The sequence below is a fragment of the Syzygium oleosum genome, unplaced genomic scaffold (assembly GCF_021117445.2).
Source record: "Syzygium oleosum isolate NSW1041296 unplaced genomic scaffold, Sole_v2.1 Sole_v2.17, whole genome shotgun sequence".
Taxonomy (NCBI): domain Eukaryota; kingdom Viridiplantae; phylum Streptophyta; class Magnoliopsida; order Myrtales; family Myrtaceae; genus Syzygium; species Syzygium oleosum.
The window spans coordinates 8377719-8395013 of record NW_026607501.1 but is presented as its reverse complement, the minus strand read 5'-3'; the positions used below and the strand labels follow the sequence as shown (position 1 = coordinate 8395013).

Here is a 17295-nt window from a genome sequence, read left to right as displayed (position 1 = left end):
TTCAGTTTCAAACCTTTCAATTTTACCAATTGAATCATAAATATTTTCGCTTCTTGCCAATTGAGTCCTAAACATTTTTCGCTTCTTGCCAATTAAGTCCATCAGGCTAATTCTGGCCAAAAATCGCCGACGTGGACGCCAATCGACCTACATGGCACTCACATGAACAATTTTTAATTATATTTTCATATTTTTCAAATTTTAAATTTTTTTTTCTTCTTTTTTTTCCTCGTTCTTCCTCCAGCCAGCCGGCGAGGTCTGGCCAATGGCCAAGGCCCAGCAACCGGCTGGATGAGGAAGAGGGGGGAGGAAAAGAAAAAAAAATTATTTGAAAAATACTAAAATATTATTTAGAATTGTCCATGTCAGCATCACGTAGGTCGACTGGCGTCTACGTCGGCAATTTCAGGCCAAATAGACTCAATTGGCAAGAAGTGAAAAGGTTTAGGACTCAATTAGTAACAATGAAAGGTTTTGGACTGAAATAGCAAAAATTCAATAGGTTTAGGACTTTTTGGATAATTTTTCAAAAAATTCACTATTGCTAAAAGTACGAATACCGAAAGTGCAATTTATTTCGGAGACTTGTACACTTAAGCGCAACAGGCCAAAGTCGAAGCTGACCCAATAGTTTTGGAGAATTTCAAACAGAAATTTGATAGAAATACTTAATTGCAATCCATTAGGAATAGAATTGCGACAAATCTAATTGTGTAGGGACCAAAAGCGAACTTCTCAAAACATACAGGGCCCTAAGATGTAATTTAAACCCCGTTTACTGTTGCAGTTTCACATTTTAGGACCCGGATTTGCAGAATTACTGAGCATAGTATTAGCATCCCAATGGTCGAAATACAGAAACTTTAAACTTAGGTGCATCATGTGATCTGCATCAACACGAGGTTCTACTTCTAGAATTACTGTACATAGATCCAGCTAGAAGAAGGCATATCCATTACTGCCGAGGCCGATAGAGAGTTCAACGGTGTCCCGACACAACCCGCATCCCTGTTTTAGTCATATAGCTAGGAGCAGTTCATCCGCCGCGCTGTTTCTTGCCGAGCAAGTAGCTAAAGGGAGGGTGACTGAACCGTCCCTTCAGAAACATGCCGGCGATCACCTTGTACATGGCTTCCGTGAGATGGACTCCGTCCCAGTTGATGTACTCCGCGGGACGGGGGCAAAAGTCAGTGGACGGCATGCCGCATGTCGCGAACGGAGTGAAATGATAGGGCTCCCCGGCACCGCAGCATGCCTTGAAAGGCTCCTTGAAGCCATACTTGGCCGGGGTCTTCATGACAGAGCGGTATGCATTCCAGTAATCTGCGTAGACGATCACGGAATCGGGGAATTGCTTCCCGAGGTCAGAAATCTTGGCCTGGAGAGCGGCATTATGGGCGCGGGTTTGGTCGTTCACGCTCTTCACGCAGCCGATGTCGTCCCTGTCGTTCTCGGGGGACAGATACATGGCCAGGGGCAAGCAACCCGACACCGGCAGACCTTGGACCACCATATACTTCACCCCTCGCCTCAGAAGCGACTGCAAAGCAAATGCAGTTAAAATCAGATCATTGTTAAGCTTACCGCATTGGTGACATGGGCATCAGCTTAATACTTGGATGATGCTATCGACATTAATGAACCGTGCTGCGGTCCAGCTATAAGTCCAGGCGCTTGTCAATGCACGTCCATTTTTCCTACAGCAGATGCATTTATGATCACCCCACCTAAGTTGGTTGAACGAGCTATTCGACTCGAGGTTTGCTGTCTGACCCAAAAAGAATATGCTCGGGTTCGATACAGCGGTGTCGCTATGCTCCCTAATTAAGGCGAACAATCAATCCATGGGGTTTAGCACAGTAGACCTGAACAGATATTGCCATACTGGTGAACGTTCATAGGCATGAATGGACGAAACCCGACTCTTGGTCTACGCTCGAACATCTTTTACGGATCATCTCGACGAGATCGGGACCGGCGAATCGCTTGTACAGGGATGGCGCGATTTGATTGCTTCCCTCAACGGTTGACGCTGAGCTAGATCTCTAGCTCCTCTTTAGGACCATGAAGCCCAAAAATGTATACACAGACTCGCGAAATACCACGCTAAATAATGCGACTATAATCCGACACTAACATTAGGAAAAGCTGATTCCAATTAGCTAGTTTAACGTATAAGTTTAGCTCGGGTGCGCAAGCGCCGGAGCCGGAGCACTGAATTATACGTCGAGCTTTATCGACTCTGTCATGGAATTTTCTTCATGCGAAAAACGATCCTGTTCATAAATCTGTGTTTGTTCTGATTGTTAGTTTACCTCCAGAAAAGTGGCGACGGTGTCGATGGCGAGCTTCCGGATGGTGTCGCCGGAAACGGTGGACCCGACGGTGTAGGCATAGTCGTTGACTCCGATCTCGCCCACCCAGACCAGCGCGTCCTCGAGCGCGCCGCCGCACGCCCCGCCTCTCGCCGCCGCCTTGCACCCCTCGCGGCTCTCCAAGTACTTGTTGAACCAGACGAGCTGAGTCAGGATCGACTGGGGCGTTATGTCCAGGCTCAGGTTGTTCCTCACGAAGAACTCGTGGTTGATGGCAGTCGAGCCCGCGACGGCGAAGTTGACGCCGGAGGCATCGTCGGAGGAGGAGGAGGAGATGCTGCGGTAGGGGGGCAGGAAGGGGAGGGAGAGGGACTGGGTCACGAAGTCGATGACGAGGCGGCCGTCGGAGTAGCGGTTGGTGGGGCGGTGGAAGAAGGTGACGCCGTAGGGGGGGTTGGAGACGTGGCCGAAACCGCTGGGGCCGGAGGCGGAGCGGGTGTTGCCGGTGTCGGTGAAGGAGTCCCCGAAGGCGTAGACCTTCTTGAAGGGGCGGGGCTGTGGGCCGGCGGCGGAGGCGGAGGCGGAGGCGGAGGCGGGAGAGAAGAAGAAGAGGGTGGTCAGAATAACGACGGCGAGGGCGGCGAGAACTCTAGAAGAAGAGGAGGAGGACGGCGGCGACATTTTTACCTGTGCTCGCTGCGCAGCTCCGACTGTGAGCACAATCTCCGGCGGAGCGGGGCGGCCTATTTATGTTGCGTTGCGCATTTAATAACCCCTACTGCGCAAATTCTTCCCGCCCCGGTAATAAGTATCCCTCAAAGATTTCTAGCAAAAACAAAAAAAGTATCCCTCAAAGATGTACTTTTACACAGGCATAATTCCAAAAAAAAAATATCAACATTAGATCGAGGGACAATTCTGGTCCGAATTTTTTTTTGTTCCATAAAAAAGCACAAACTTTAGATCGAGGGACAATTCTGGTTCGAACTTTTTTATGTCCCATAAAAAAGCACAAGCTTTAGGTTGAGTGACAATTTCGGCCCTAATTTTTTTTGTCTCTTTAAAAATCACCAACTTTAATCATGATCTCAAATCTGGCCCACTGTTGACTTTCACCATTGTTTGAGAAAGAAGGTTATGGTGATGAGCTTGGCGAATCTTGTCCATGGCGTCTATCGATAGGCGGTGGTCAGTTTCAGATTACGTTTGGCCAAAAAGATTCAATTTGGAGATATTTTTTACTTGTCAGTGAAGTGAAGGAGATGAACAGTTTTACCGTTATTCTTCAAATTGTGACTTAGAGAATAAGACAATAAATATTGCTTTAAATCCAGTTAGCAAGCCACATGGATTTATTGTTAATGTGGAATAGTTAAGTTAGATAATCAATGGTTCTAAGTCAATGGGGCCAGATTTGGGATTTAAATCAAAGTTAGTGCTTTTTTACGAGACAAAAAAAAGTTGGGATCAGAATTGTCTCTCGACCTAAAGTTGGTGCTTTTTTACGGGACAAAAAAAAGTTCGGGCCAAAATTGTCCCTTAACCTAAAGTTTGTGCTTTTTTTTTAATTAACCCCTTTTATATATATGTCTTATGCAAAAACATTATATATAAAATTTTAATATTTAATTGAACGAGATTAAGTTAATGTCCATAATTCACCGCGGGATTAATAGCCTGTTTTGGGCCACAAAAAAAATAAATTGTTTTAGGGTCAATTCCTTTAAGAATTTGTGGCACACAACACAATATTTCTCTTACGGTAACCCAAAAAATGTTATGCCAATAAAACTCATTTTTTTTATATTATTAAACCATCGTCATGTGGGACAAGGCTTTCTGAGTCTACTACATCCCGCAGGTTAATGCTGCTTAAGAATGGCATTTTTTTTTTGTATTAATCGGGTTGGTAAACTGAGTCGATCACAATCATCTATTTCATGAGATCCACATTGATGATTGTGATAAACCCGATCCCAGTGTATCCTACCTAGTCCAACCAAGACTACCCCTCGACAAAAAAATGCTTTCGAGCTTTTTAATTGGAGTGTGTGAGTGACCGGTTGAATTAGTCGAGTGTTCAAAAACTCGAGATATACAACGTCTCTAGCTAAAAGCTTATCGATGGATTTCACTCCATTCTTACGTTTCTCTAAAACGACGTCACGCGGTATGCCAACTATGTTTAGCTCCACGAATTAAGAGAAGTTGTTGGACAATGTGACCTGTGAGCCAGGATCCCAAGTAATGAGCATCTCTGTTTTGGTATGTAATACGCGTGGTGTCATCAGGTGTGATGGCAGTCGAATTTAAATCGCCCTCCGATCGATTACGGACGCAGGATCAGGACGGGGCGATGCGGGGGGGGCGCCCTAGCAAATCAATCGAAGCCACCGTAGCGCCATGAATGATGCGAATTGGGTGGGTGGGGGGGCATCCACTGTGGACCGACCCATGCGACGGACGAATCCCGTTGGCCCGACATAAATCGGGAGGGTGGGGGGACCGCCGCGAATTGAATGCGGGCACGTGTCATAAATGCCGGAGGGGCAGGGATGGTTGAATGTTGATGGGGCTTTCAGTAAAGGTCCCTCCCATTAATGCCGTCCTCGGCAATTGTGTGATGCACCTATCAATCACTCCACCGCCAACTTTTGGTCTGGCGACACGACCGGTGGATGTTTTAATTCACCGCAAGTCGTAAAATTTATTGTGGAGGCCTGATTGAATTTTATAAATATTCCAAAAAATATAATTAAATCTTATATTTAGATTTGTCAAGTGGGTAAATTAGGTCGAGTCGAAAATGGTCCGATTTAAATAGATTCGTTTAATCTGTTTTGACCCATTTTTCATGTAATACAAATCTAATAACTTATACCTGACTCAATTCATGCCTAATTCATACCCGACCCGATCCATATTGATAGAAAACTTCCATATTTGAGTAAACTCGAATCCAAACTGATATGAGAGTGCAGAGCGAGTGAGCGCAAGATTGAATATGGGCGAGAGAGATGAATTGAGTTTAAATACATTGTAAACCTATTTACGACCTATTTAACACTCATGTTATGTTTATATATCAATTTATTACCCATTTAGTGAATATAACTGACTCATTTAAAATCAATTTATTGATATATAGGTTAAGAAATAGGTTTATAACCCATTTTGACAGACTTACCTACACATTATCGAATCGGTTCAATCAAGTCCTTCCGTTAACTCTGTCCCCCTAAATTAACTGAAAATACTTATGTGTCTTGTTTTATTACTTTACAATGATGGGACGCCCACCAAGCATATTGTTAGAGAAAATATTCAAAAATTAACAAAATGCAAACTAAATTAGATTAAAAAAAAAAACTTACGCAACGGTTGTGACTAAACCCTCACCAGCGGCCGCCACCATAGCCGCTGGAAAGGGCCTGCGGAGGTTGCTTAGGCCTTCTCGAAGCCCGACGACCCTCGTCAATCCTTGGAGAGGGCCTGCTGGCCTAGATCCGAGGGAGAGTGCGACCCTTATCCTAGAGGGAGGGTCGCTGAGCCTCACATGGGTCTAAGGAGGCCTCAATTGGGGTGGGCAACTAGAAGGAAGATTGATAATTTTGGAAGACATGTTAACTTTGATAAGATTAGTAATTTTTGTGAATGTCATAAACAAAATCACATTGTCTGCACTTGTCAACGACGGAGTTTTTCCCTAATTTTTATTCATGAAGTAAAAGAGATAAGAAATGATCTTTTTCATCATTTGGGGATTTTTTTTCAAATCCTTTGACACCATTAGAAAACATAATAGACAACGGTTGGATGTGTGTCATGCGTCAAAATTCAATCAGGCAACTTATTCTCAAACACGCACATCATATGTTCAATGATCATCAGAACCAGGTTCCTAGTTGTTATCATCCAATTCACGGATTATCAAATTCAAATAGTACATTAGTTGCCTAAAGAAAGACATACGCGGTATGATTGAAATAGCGAAAGTGCTACAAATGGTCCATGAACTTTGGCCCAATATGCAATATGGTTCATGAACTATTAATTTGTTCAATATGGTCATTGAACTGTAACCCAATGTGCAAACTTTCAATTTGTTTAATGTGATCTCTGGACTTTTGATAAAATAACATTGAACGTTTTTATATAATTCAATGATTAAATTGAACGTTACAAAAAGTCCAAAGACCACATTGAACAAATTGAAAGTTTAGGGACTACATTGAACATTGGGTATAGTTCAAGGACCACATTGCATGTTAGACCAAAGCTCATGGATTATTTATGTCATTATCCCATTGAAATATCTTAAAACAGCACTGGTACTCTCACTACTTCAAAACCTCCCACTTTTTTTTCGCAAATCCAATGTCTCTAAAATAGATTAGGGAAAAAGCCACTAAAAATCTCAAACTATATCCACTGTGATACATTTACCATAAACTTTTTTTGTAACATTAAAAACCCTAAACTATGCCTAGTGTGACACGTTTACTCTAAACTTTTCATTGTGACATAAAAAACCCAAAAAATGTGCATATGTGATACATTTACCATCTACAGAGATTCCATTAGATGACCTTTCAACAAAAACAATATCGTTTTTATTTCACTTAAGTCATTGTGGGCGTCATGTCAACACTATTTGCTTTTTGGTGTTCATGTATGCAAATTTTTATTGACAGAACTTTAACAGAGGGTAAATGTGTCGCACGAGTACAAATTTGGGATTTTTGGTGCTATAAAAAAATTTTAGGGCAAATGTATCACAATAAATATAACTTGGCATTTTTTTGTTCCTTGTATCTAGACCTGTCAAATGGGTGGGTCGGGTCGGGTTTGGGTTGAGTCATAAATGGTCCGACCCAAATTGACCCATTAACCCGTTTATGACCCATTTATGCACAATGCAATTTTCTTGACCCATACCCGACCCGACCTATACCCAACCCATACCCGATTAGACCCATATTATTAAAACACTTTCATATTTAATTAAATATAGGAAAAACCCAAGCTGAAATGAGAGTGCGGAATGAGTGACGGTGAGAGAAATGCGTTGAGTTTAAATCAGTTGTAAACTCATTTATGACCCATTTGCGATCCATTTAACACTAATATAAGACTTCTACCCATTTATGACCCATTTACTAAATATAACTAATCCATTTATGACCCATTTACTAATATATGGGTTAAGAAATGGATTTATGACTCATTTTGACAGGTCTACTTGTATCCAACAAATTACCTAATGAAGTATATCAATAATGATCATATATTAAATACTTCTCTCCCACCTATAAACCCCTACTCTTCTTTCACTGAGTCAGCCTCCTCTTGTCCCATGGAGTCCATCAAGCCCCTTATTCGACATTCCCCATAGGAAGTGAAGGGGCATGTTCAGTCCACCCGCTATGATTAACACCATATTCCACCGAGCTCAAATAGTTTGTAACGGGAAAATTACAAAAAAAGTCCTAAACCTTTTGCAATTGTGCCAATTCAGTCCTAAATCTTTTTTTTTGTCATTTCAGTCCTAAACCTTTTATAATTGTGCCAAATCAGTCCATCCGGCCACTTTTGGCCGGTCGGCGCTAACGTGGCATTATTTTAATATTTTTTTTCCTTCTTCCCCCTGGCCGTTTCGGCCAGGGGGAGGCTCCCCGGCCATGGGGAGGCTGAGCTCGCCCTGCGACGGCGAGCTCGACCTCGCCGTCGCCCATGGCCGGGCAAGGTCGACCTCGCCCATGGCCGGCGAGCCTCCCCCTGGCCGGTCCGGCCAGGGGGAAGAATGAAAAAAAAAAAGGAAAAAAATATTAAAATAATACCACGTCAGCCGGCCGGCGTCCACGTCAGCACCGGCCGGCCAAAAGTGGCCGGATGGACTGAATTGGCACAATTGTAAAAGGTTTAGGACTGAAATGGCAAAAAAAAAAGGTTTAGGATTGAATTGGCACAATTGCAAAAGATTTAGGACTGTTTTGGTAATTTTCCCGGTTTGTAACTCTAGTTATTTCTTCCTAAGTTTCCAAGGCAGTGGGTTCAGCAAGGTTATACACACCTTCACTTCGAAGTAGAAATGGCTTTCTTGTTGAGGCAAGAACGACTTCACTCGATGCTTGCTTTCTAGATTACTAGTGCGTTTGTATCAGTATCATTAACAAGACCCTCAATGCCGAAACTGTGTTAGTGACTCTTTCCCCGTATTTCAACATAGCACTCCATGATCCCAAATTATTTATACGTCCATGTGCTAAGACGAATCCCCATATCTTTTGTCTTGTTGGAGGGTTATGCAAGTCCTTTGAATGCAGTTTCCGAGAGATTGGTGAAGAATACGGAGAGGTCTAATGAATTCTTTGTGAGTGGAGTCGAACTATTCTGAGATTCTTTTGGCCCGGCACGTATCAAGAAAAGATGCCACGGGATTGATCTTATCCATAAAAGATGTAATCCATCAGGCCTTAGAAGAATATAGATGAAATCAGCCAGAGCTAGTGAATTTTTCTTAAGATCAGTGGGATTTTAGGCAGACATATGAGGAGTTTCATCAAGATGTGACATGCCGAGAGGCCAGTGACTCAGATTAACACCCCAATGCGAACATACACCACGATCTCATCAATATTTGAAAAGTCTTGCCAGCCTATATAATATTTATTAGTAAAGTGTCTTGTATTTTTTAGTTGCGTAGGTTTCACCATTCCTATGTCATATTAATACGATTTGCTAAGTTGGTTAGCCATACGAAGGCTATTTGTAATGACTGTAATGCCTTTGTCTTCGGTTATAAAAGGCAAGAAGGGACTTGAAAGAAAAAGTAAAGTGAACATTCCCAGGAAATCTTACATGTTATCTATAGGCATGCTCTTCTAAACCCCTTCTCGAGGATTGATGTTGGTGTAAGGACAGGATTAATCACTTGAATTAGACAATACAAGCCAGTATCTAGCATAGCGAGTATGCTCTTCATTTGCCACTTCAAGTCGGTCCCGCGGAGTAAAAGCCATCTTTAAACAGTCGATTCTCGAGGTGTCATTTATCATTAGATTTAAATACTAAGGGGTCCGTTTGTTTCACGGAAAATGAATAATTTTCTGAAATTGATCGTTTGAATCGCTTGAAATAATTAGCCAACGAAACGGTTTCATTATCGACAATATTTCATGTCTAAACATTTTGTAGACGATGAAAGTCTTTTTTCGTTTATTCATTTTTGTTAGAGATATAAGCGATCGTTATCAAAAAAAAAAAAATCTCAAATCATTCATTTTCTGTAAAATAAACAGAGCCTAAGAGTAGGGGTGAGCGGTTCTAGGGTTGGTCCAAATCCACCTCAAAGCTAGAACTATCCGCCGGAACCGATTCCTAAATTTTTAGAATCTGGAACCTATCCTGTCACTATTTCTAAGGTCTTACTAGGTTCCATCCGTATTCTTAATTGAACAATTGCAGTAAATCATCACCTCTAATGACTATCACTTGCTGCTACAATCCATTAACTATAACTCATATTTAAGCACACGAAGAATACGAAATATTAACAAAGTAAAAGTTTTAGTCGTGGATATTGCCAGAAATGGAAGCTCAAACTAATGGTTCCATATTACATACTCATTATCGAACACTAGAGAATACGCTAAGACATAGAATAAGAAAAATACAAAGACTTGTTCTAGGTTCCAAGTCCCAGGTTCACCTAGAATCACCCCTCGGAATTGATTCTTCAATTTTTTGAATTTGGAATCCATCTTTGTATATCATGGAACCTGGAACCGGACCGATTTCAACTGATCCGGCTCTCCGATTCTCGATTTTTCTCTGGAATTATGCTCACCACCACCTTAGAGGCAATCCCTAGATAGCGGAAGAGATGACTAATGATAGGATAAACACACACTTGCCTTGAAGCTCTATCACGATGAGTCACCTTGAAACCCGCATGGCTCGGGTCACGTCAGCCCACTTGACCAAACACTACGGCCCGAGAACCTGAAACAAAGCCCGGCCCGATAGCCCGAAATTCAGCCCAGCTCACAAGACCCTTCCCTCTTCCTCCTTCTTCTGAAGCCATATATAACAGGCTGAAGCTAGGGTTTTGGAAGTCCTCGCCCCCCATTGCCGTCGCCACTTCGGAGCTCAACCCTCCCACGGCTCGCGACCATGGTGATCCCTCCGTCTCTCTACGCGATACCGTGAATTTCGTAGAGTTCTTGTTTCTTGCACAATCGTCGCGCCGATCGAGCTCGCCGGTTTTTCCTCGTTAAAAAATGGTCGTGTTTGATGTTAATGCGATGTCTCAAATCCCGATGTCTCGTCATCCTGCTTGATCAGTTCATCGCACACTTGCTTATCTCGTTTTCCCTCTGCGTTTTCCGTCTTTGTTCTCATCTTGTCTCGCTTTGTTTTGTCCCGCATTTTGAAGGCTCCGAAAAGAGGCGGAAAGGCTCCGGTTGCGGCCAAGAAGAAGCAGGAGAAGGTGACGAACCCCCTGTTCGAGAAGCGGCCGAAGCAGTTCGGGATCGGTGGCGCCCTCCCCCCGAAGAGGGACTTGACCCGGTTCGTCAAGTTCCCGAAGGCCGTCCAGATTCAGAGGAAGAGGAGGATCCTGAGGCAGAGGCTGAAGGTCCCACCAGCTCTTAACCAGTTCACGAAGACGCTCGACAAGAACTTGGGTACGATGAGCTGTGCCCTTTAGGCTGTTTACCGGGGTTTGCTATGCTCGAATTTCTGACCTGTGGGGAATTTGGATTGGATAGTATCTTAGTTAGATTCTTTGGTTGATTTACCACTTGCCTCTGCAATCTGGAATGACACAAGCGTATTAAGATAGAGCTTACGAAGTTGAATTATCAGCAATGGAGCAATGCAGTTTATGCTGCACGTGGCTGCTGAATTTGTGAGTTTAATTCATTTCCCATGTGAAGTAGATAAAGACTTATCTATCACCCACATAGGTTTTCCTGAAAGATGAAGTTGGTCTGTTCCTATCGAGCTTCCCAAGTTATTGTTTTTCAGGTGGTCAATTGTAGATAAATTGTGTGGTACAGGAAGCTACATTGTCTTTTTTATGGATGGTATTGTTGCTCATTCTTGTTGAATTGTCCTTTATGACTGATGCAAGAATGCTTCATTTCCATGACATTTCTTTCAACAAATCGATAACATTAATATTTGTGAGTTATGCTTTAGTTTCTCATGTCTGACTAGATATGATCTCCAGCTGTTTTTTCCTTGTAATATTACGCACCGTTAGGTGTTTCTCGGATTATTGAGGTATTGTCGAGGAATATGAGAACGAGAGAGTATCTCACAACTTACAATTTAGTCCTACTCACATATTCTACAAACTACTGCTATCTTGTTGTCATACATTTTGTGTCTATCATATGTGTTAGCTCTTTCTGGGGAGATCTCCTTCAGCGGTTGTCGCTTTTGTGCTGGCATTAGGACTTGTAGCAATAGCATAATATTTTCTGCCTCTCTTTGTACTATTTTCCCACAGTGCTCCAAATCATCAGTTTGTTTTACACGTTTCCTTTTTAATGCATGGGCGTAGATGTGCGTATGGACATGTATGACTGCCTGCCTTTTTATTCGTTTCATTGAGGCAAACTCAATCAACACGTCCTACTTATATGCAGCAACCAACCTATTCAAGATGCTTCTCAAGTACAGGCCCGAGGACAAGGCTGCAAAGAAGGAGCGGCTCTTGAAAGAGGCGCAGGCAAAGGCCGAAGGCAAACCTGTCGAGGCCAAAAAACCGATTGTTGTGAAATATGGCCTTAACCATGTCACTTACCTCATTGAGCAGGTTTCGCTGTTTTTTTTGTCGTACCTGTTTCTTTCTCTCGATTTTCTTGGAAAGTAAATTTAACTCAAAGAATTTCCTTGTAGAATAAGGCACAATTGGTGGTTATTGCTCATGATGTTGATCCGATAGAGCTGGTTGTGTGGCTCCCAGCATTATGCAGAAAAATGGAAATTCCATACTGCATCGTGAAGGGCAAGGCACGCTTGGGAACGGTAATTGCACTATATCTGGTTGCCTTATTTTCTGAATTTCTAGCATCTGTCTCTCCTCAACTTCATTTCTGTATCTATGCAGATTGTCCATAAGAAAACTGCATCTGTATTGTGCCTGACGACGGTGAAAAACGAGGACAAGTTGGAGTTCAGCAAAATCTTGGAAGCCATTAAGGTATTATGGGAGTTCTGCGACTACAGAATATGGATAAAGTGTTTTGTTTCCGGTCTCTTGATTTCTGTGCAATGATACTGAAATCTATGATTTGCTCTCTCAGGCTAACTTCAATGACAAGTACGACGAGTACAGGAAAAAGTGGGGTGGTGGAATCATGGGTTCTAAATCCCAGGCCAAAACCAAGGCCAAGGAGCGGCTTCTTGCAAAGGAAGCTGCCCAGAGGATGAGTTAGGGTCTATATCGAGCATTTGCTCTTGCTTAGGATTAAGCTGTCTGAGTCTTTTATCATCCTGGTTTTTGTTTGTGCCTTTGATATAAGAGTAGACGCAGAAATTTTGCTTCCTTCGTGGAAGGTTGGGATCTATAATATTCCTTTGAAACATCGATTGCTGGCTTAAACTTGAAGTTTTAATGTACTGTAGCCTTCTTCTTTTGCGTGAGACTTGTCTTGATGCCTTTGTATCTTGCACTGACATCAATCACGTGCATGAGCTTAGTATCGGTTTCCAGATCTTGGAGCATTAGCATCCCATTTTTTTTAACACTAGATGAAACGGATTCTGCACCCCTGAGCTGTTGAATCCCCGTCTTTTGAAATGAAAGTGAATCATCTCCCGGGTGACCGTTCGTGCCTGTCTGAGGTTGAATGTTGTTTTTCTTCGGAAGGTTTTGATCAAATGTCTCTCGAAGGGTTGGTTTAGTTCGACCGCGTCTGTCTTCAGCCTATTCAAACATGTAAGGCTTTTCAGGCCTTGAAAAAGCTGGTAAGTTAGGATTCTTTGGTGGAAAAAGTGTCTGACTAGTTGTACAATTTCCTTCCATTCAGACGGTTTACGAGAATGTAATTCTTATGCTCGGTGTAAGGCTAGGTAACTGAGAATCAACCAAGCAGGACCCTGCAAGACTGAAGTAATTTTTATTTGCTGCTTATGGATTTCGATTGAATTCTTTGCCGGAGACTCTTCGCAATTTACTTCCTCGCTTCATGGAATGAACTTATCAACCAGCTTGAAAAGGTGACTTCATATTTTGTTAAAAAAAGGGTTAATATCATAAAAAAACCCAAAATTGGTATACGTGTGATAAATTTACTTCAAATTAATTTTTTGACCATCAAAAACTCCAAATTGATATACTTGTGACGAATTTACCCAAAATTAATTTTTTGATCACTAAAAACCCCAAACTGGTACATTTGTGATAAATTTACCCTCCATTAGTTTCTGTTAAATTGGATTAATATAAAAAAAATCACAAACTGGCATATCTGTGACAAACGGAGAGTAAAACATAAAACCTGTACATCTGTCAATTGCCGCGTGTCACTTAACAAAGCAATTTGACAGTAAAATTTAATCGAAACAAACTGAGGGTAAATTTGTCACAAGTGTACCTGTTTTGGGTTTTTTGTGGTTAAAAAATTAGTTTTTGGTAAAATTGTCACGGGTGTATTAGTTTGGAGTTTTTCGTGATATTAACCCTTAAAAAAATTGCTGCTTATGTATACTAGTATGGAAAATGACACGAACAGTCGTTGAACTTTGGCCCAATGTGCAATTTGATCTACGAACTTTTAATTTGTTCAGTATAGTTTAAACTTTAATCTAATGTGCAATGTGGTCCCTGAATTTTTAATTTATTTGATATCATTCCTGAACTTTTGGTACATGTTCAATTCGGTCCTTGAAGCTGTATAAAAATATTCAATGCATTTCATCCTTTTCATTAATTCAAGTTCATTACATTGAACATTAGTCTAAAGTTCAAGGACTACATTAAACAAATTAAAAATTCAGGAACCAAATTGTACATTAAGCCAAAATTCACGAACTGTTTGTGTCATATGCATTCTTCCTTACGACGTGCATAACTCAAGTTGGTGAGGTCTATGGATGATTGCTGGCCCCTTGGGAAACAAACTCAGGGCGTAACGGTACCAACTTCAGCGAGTAATGAGCCGGATAAATGTCGAGCCAGTTTCGCTAGAAGCGCATATAAATTCGAGCCGCCTTCTGTCTGAGGGCCTATCAATCTCGCAAAAGAGGACTCGATGTTAGTTCAACCCAAGAATCATGATAGACCTAAGATAATAGTTCAACCCAACAATGAGTTAGCAAAAATAGAAGTGTAGATTATGCGCTTTAAACGGGTGGGTCAAAGTTGAGAATAGTCCGATTCAAATTAACAAATCTAACCCTAGTGACCCTATATTTGACTAAATTCATACCCGATCCGACCTTACTATTAAAATAATTTTATATTTTAGCCGATCAGAATATAACTAATTTATATATAATAGTTCGGGCCATCAAATATATATCAAGGAATTGATTCATGATCCATTTTGACAGGTTCAATGTATAGACCCGTGATATAAAAAAAGAAGGCAAATGTATTGATTGGATAACGAAAGGACTCTGAATCGGGCATGAAATGAACGAGGCCCGAAGCGCAACGAGGTCCCCCGGGGACCCGAGAAGAAGCATCCTTCCTTTGCCTTTGCCTTAGCTCTTAAGAACTCTCCCGCGAAGCATTTTTCCGTGCATCACGCGCATCTACGCGCACGGAGAAAAAGTCTCCGGGCAATCGGACTCCGCCATCTGGCAACGCCGATAGAGAAATTACCTTAAGATCGATCGGAAGGACACGCACGAAACCGGCGCCGAGGGCAAATCCGTAATTCCACGCCCACTCGTCGCCACCCCCCTCCCTTAATCTTCTTCTTCTTCTTCTCTCTGAGCTAAAACCTTTCTCTTTTTCTTTAGAATTTCAAACCCCTTTCTCTCTTGTTCACAGACTTCGCTCTTTCCACTGTTCGGAGCTCGGCTTTCCCCAGATCCAATCTCTCCGCCGCCCGCGGTGTCGACCGGCGTCGCCGCCGCCGCCGCTTCTCCTCCGGGCCATGGCTAGGGCTCACGACAACTGGGAGAGGCTGGTCAGGGCGACCTTGAGGAGGGAGCAGCTCGCGAGCGGCCGTCCCGGCCATGGGCGGACCCCGAGCGGCATCGCCGGGGCGGTCCCGCCCTCGCTCACCCGCTCCACCAACATCGACAGGATCCTGCAGGCCGCCGACGAGATTCAGGCCGAGGACCCCAACGTCGCCCGGATTCGTAAGGGCTCCCCCCCTCTCTCTCTCTCTCTCTGTTCCCCCCCTCCCTCTTCGCTGGCTCTACGTTCGTGAGCTGAGTCTGAATTCAAAGCGCTCTGATTCTCCGTCTCCAATTTTTCTATCTGAAGTATGCGAGCAGGCGTATTTTATGGCTCAGAATCTGGATCCCAGTAGCGATGGTCGAGGCGTTCTCCAATTCAAGACTGGCTTGATGTCTATTATCAAGGTGGGATTGAGCAACTAAGTTTTTTAATTGCTGTGTCGACCCGCTCTTTTGAGTTTCGTCATTTCTTGCTAGTAGATTTTCTATCGGGTTTTTAGTTCTCCCGACGCTTGTTCTTTTCTTCTTCTTTTTCCCTTTCTTTTGTTGGGTTTTTGTAATCATGGTCTGAAAACTGGATTCTGCTGCAGCAAAAACTTGCCAAGAAGGACGGGGCACCGATTGATCGCAACAGAGATGTAGAAAACTTGTGGGAGTTTTATCAACGCTACAAGAGGCGGTATAGAGTGGATGAGATGCAGAGGGAAGAACAAAGATTGCTCGAATCTGGGAGTGCTAATTTGGGAGAGTATGGAGAACTTCTGCTTGCCTTAGTTACTCAGTATTTATCTTGATTGCCTAGTATAATGTTTTATTACGTAAACTACGCCATGATTTCAGGGATCATGGGCTTTTTTTTTTTTTTTTTTTCTGCTCACACACAAAAGTATGCCTGGTGAAATGGATTCTTAATATTGGAATGGTAAAAACACCAAGTTGGCAATGGAGGATGCTTGAATCTGCAGAAAGTTAGATGTATGCCAGTAGCATTAGGGGGCTGCAAAATCCGAAAGTACTTCTTTGCCTTCTCACCACAAATGAAAAAAATTATATATAATTCAAAAAAATTATGAAAAATTGTATTTGAATCTATGTGACAAAATTTGTATGTCGTGAAAGTTTTGGGTGTTCAGGTGTTCAGGGTTGAAAAAAATATAGAAGTGCATGAGTTGCAAGATTTTGATTCACAGAAAAGGAAAAAATAAAAGTCAATCTACATGCGCCCTAAACTGATGAATCAACAAAGTCGACAATTTGTAGTTTGTGAAGGTGAAAGTCCTCGAATGTATGGGTTTTTGTCAACTGTGAAGTTCTCTTTACTCCTCAGCGCTTGATTCTGATCCGCCAGGTTAATGATAGTAATTGTGAATGCTTGTTCTCCGAGATTCCCTTTTGGGGCATGTCTCTTAGCTGCTTATAATGTATTTTCTTCGCGATTGCTGTCTTACTCTCTTTCGTCACGTAATTGCGAACTGATGTTACTCCTTTATAGCTGCTTGACTAGATAATTTATATCAAGAAGGATCTTTCCCCTGTTGTTCTTGGATGGGGACAGGGAATGTTTGGCTCTTTAATGTAACTTTCCTGAGGTGGTTGACGAAAGTACTTTGTGTGCAGGTTGGAACTCAGATATCCAGCGAGGAAAAAGGTGTTCAGTACCTTGAGAGCTTTAGTTGAGGTCATGGAGACACTTAGCAAAGATGCAGATCCCGATGGTGTTGGAAAACATATCCAAGAAGAGGTTATTGATCGACATTTTTGGGTTTTATCGGGACATCAAAGAACTAATTTAGACAAACACATGCTTTCTCTTTGGTCAATAGTTTGGTAGAAT

The 17295-nt window shown here is 42.3% G+C and overlaps 3 protein-coding genes across 3 annotated transcripts in view; 2 read left to right on the top strand and 1 right to left on the bottom strand.

Moving 5' to 3' along the window:
• Positions 1–760: 760 nt before the first annotated feature.
• On the bottom strand, positions 761–3088 carry LOC115678924 (GDSL esterase/lipase At3g48460). The gene is made up of 2 exons (XM_030602435.2): positions 2316–3088; positions 761–1540 (listed from the first exon to the last, which is right to left on the bottom strand). The coding sequence occupies exons 1-2, from the start codon at positions 2994–2996 to the stop codon at positions 1037–1039; spliced, it is 1185 nt and encodes a 394-aa protein (XP_030458295.2). The 5' UTR covers positions 2997–3088; the 3' UTR covers positions 761–1036.
• A 7288-nt stretch (positions 3089–10376) lies between these two features.
• Positions 10377–12971, top strand: LOC115678875 (60S ribosomal protein L7a-2). Its single transcript, XM_030602349.2, has 6 exons — positions 10377–10493; positions 10753–11002; positions 11972–12141; positions 12225–12353; positions 12436–12528; positions 12632–12971. The coding sequence occupies exons 1-6, from the start codon at positions 10491–10493 to the stop codon at positions 12761–12763; spliced, it is 777 nt and encodes a 258-aa protein (XP_030458209.1). The 5' UTR covers positions 10377–10490; the 3' UTR covers positions 12764–12971.
• Positions 12972–15252: 2281 nt separating this feature from the next.
• LOC115678874 (callose synthase 10) overlaps positions 15253–17295 on the top strand; it is a 29119-nt gene continuing 27076 nt past the window's right edge. The window contains exons 1-4 of the mRNA XM_056318962.1: positions 15253–15641; positions 15769–15866; positions 16052–16209; positions 17079–17202. Of these exons, the coding sequence (XP_056174937.1) occupies positions 15434–15641; positions 15769–15866; positions 16052–16209; positions 17079–17202 (588 nt within the window). The 5' untranslated portion in view covers positions 15253–15433. The remainder of the gene's footprint in view (positions 15642–15768; positions 15867–16051; positions 16210–17078; positions 17203–17295) is intronic.

Coding starts and splice junctions, on each gene's coding strand:
- LOC115678875 (XM_030602349.2), top strand. Junction 11,003..11,971: donor GACGCTCGACAAGAACTTGG/GTACGATGAGCT, acceptor ACTTATATGCAG/CAACCAACCTATTCAAGATG. Junction 12,529..12,631: donor AAATCTTGGAAGCCATTAAG/GTATTATGGGAG, acceptor TTGCTCTCTCAG/GCTAACTTCAATGACAAGTA.
- LOC115678924 (XM_030602435.2), bottom strand. CDS start 2,996: ATGTCGCCGCCGTCCTCCTCCTCTTCTTCTAGAGTTCTCGCCGCCCTC. Junction 1,541..2,315: donor CCGTCGCCACTTTTCTGGAG/GTAAACTAACAA, acceptor TTTGCTTTGCAG/TCGCTTCTGAGGCGAGGGGT.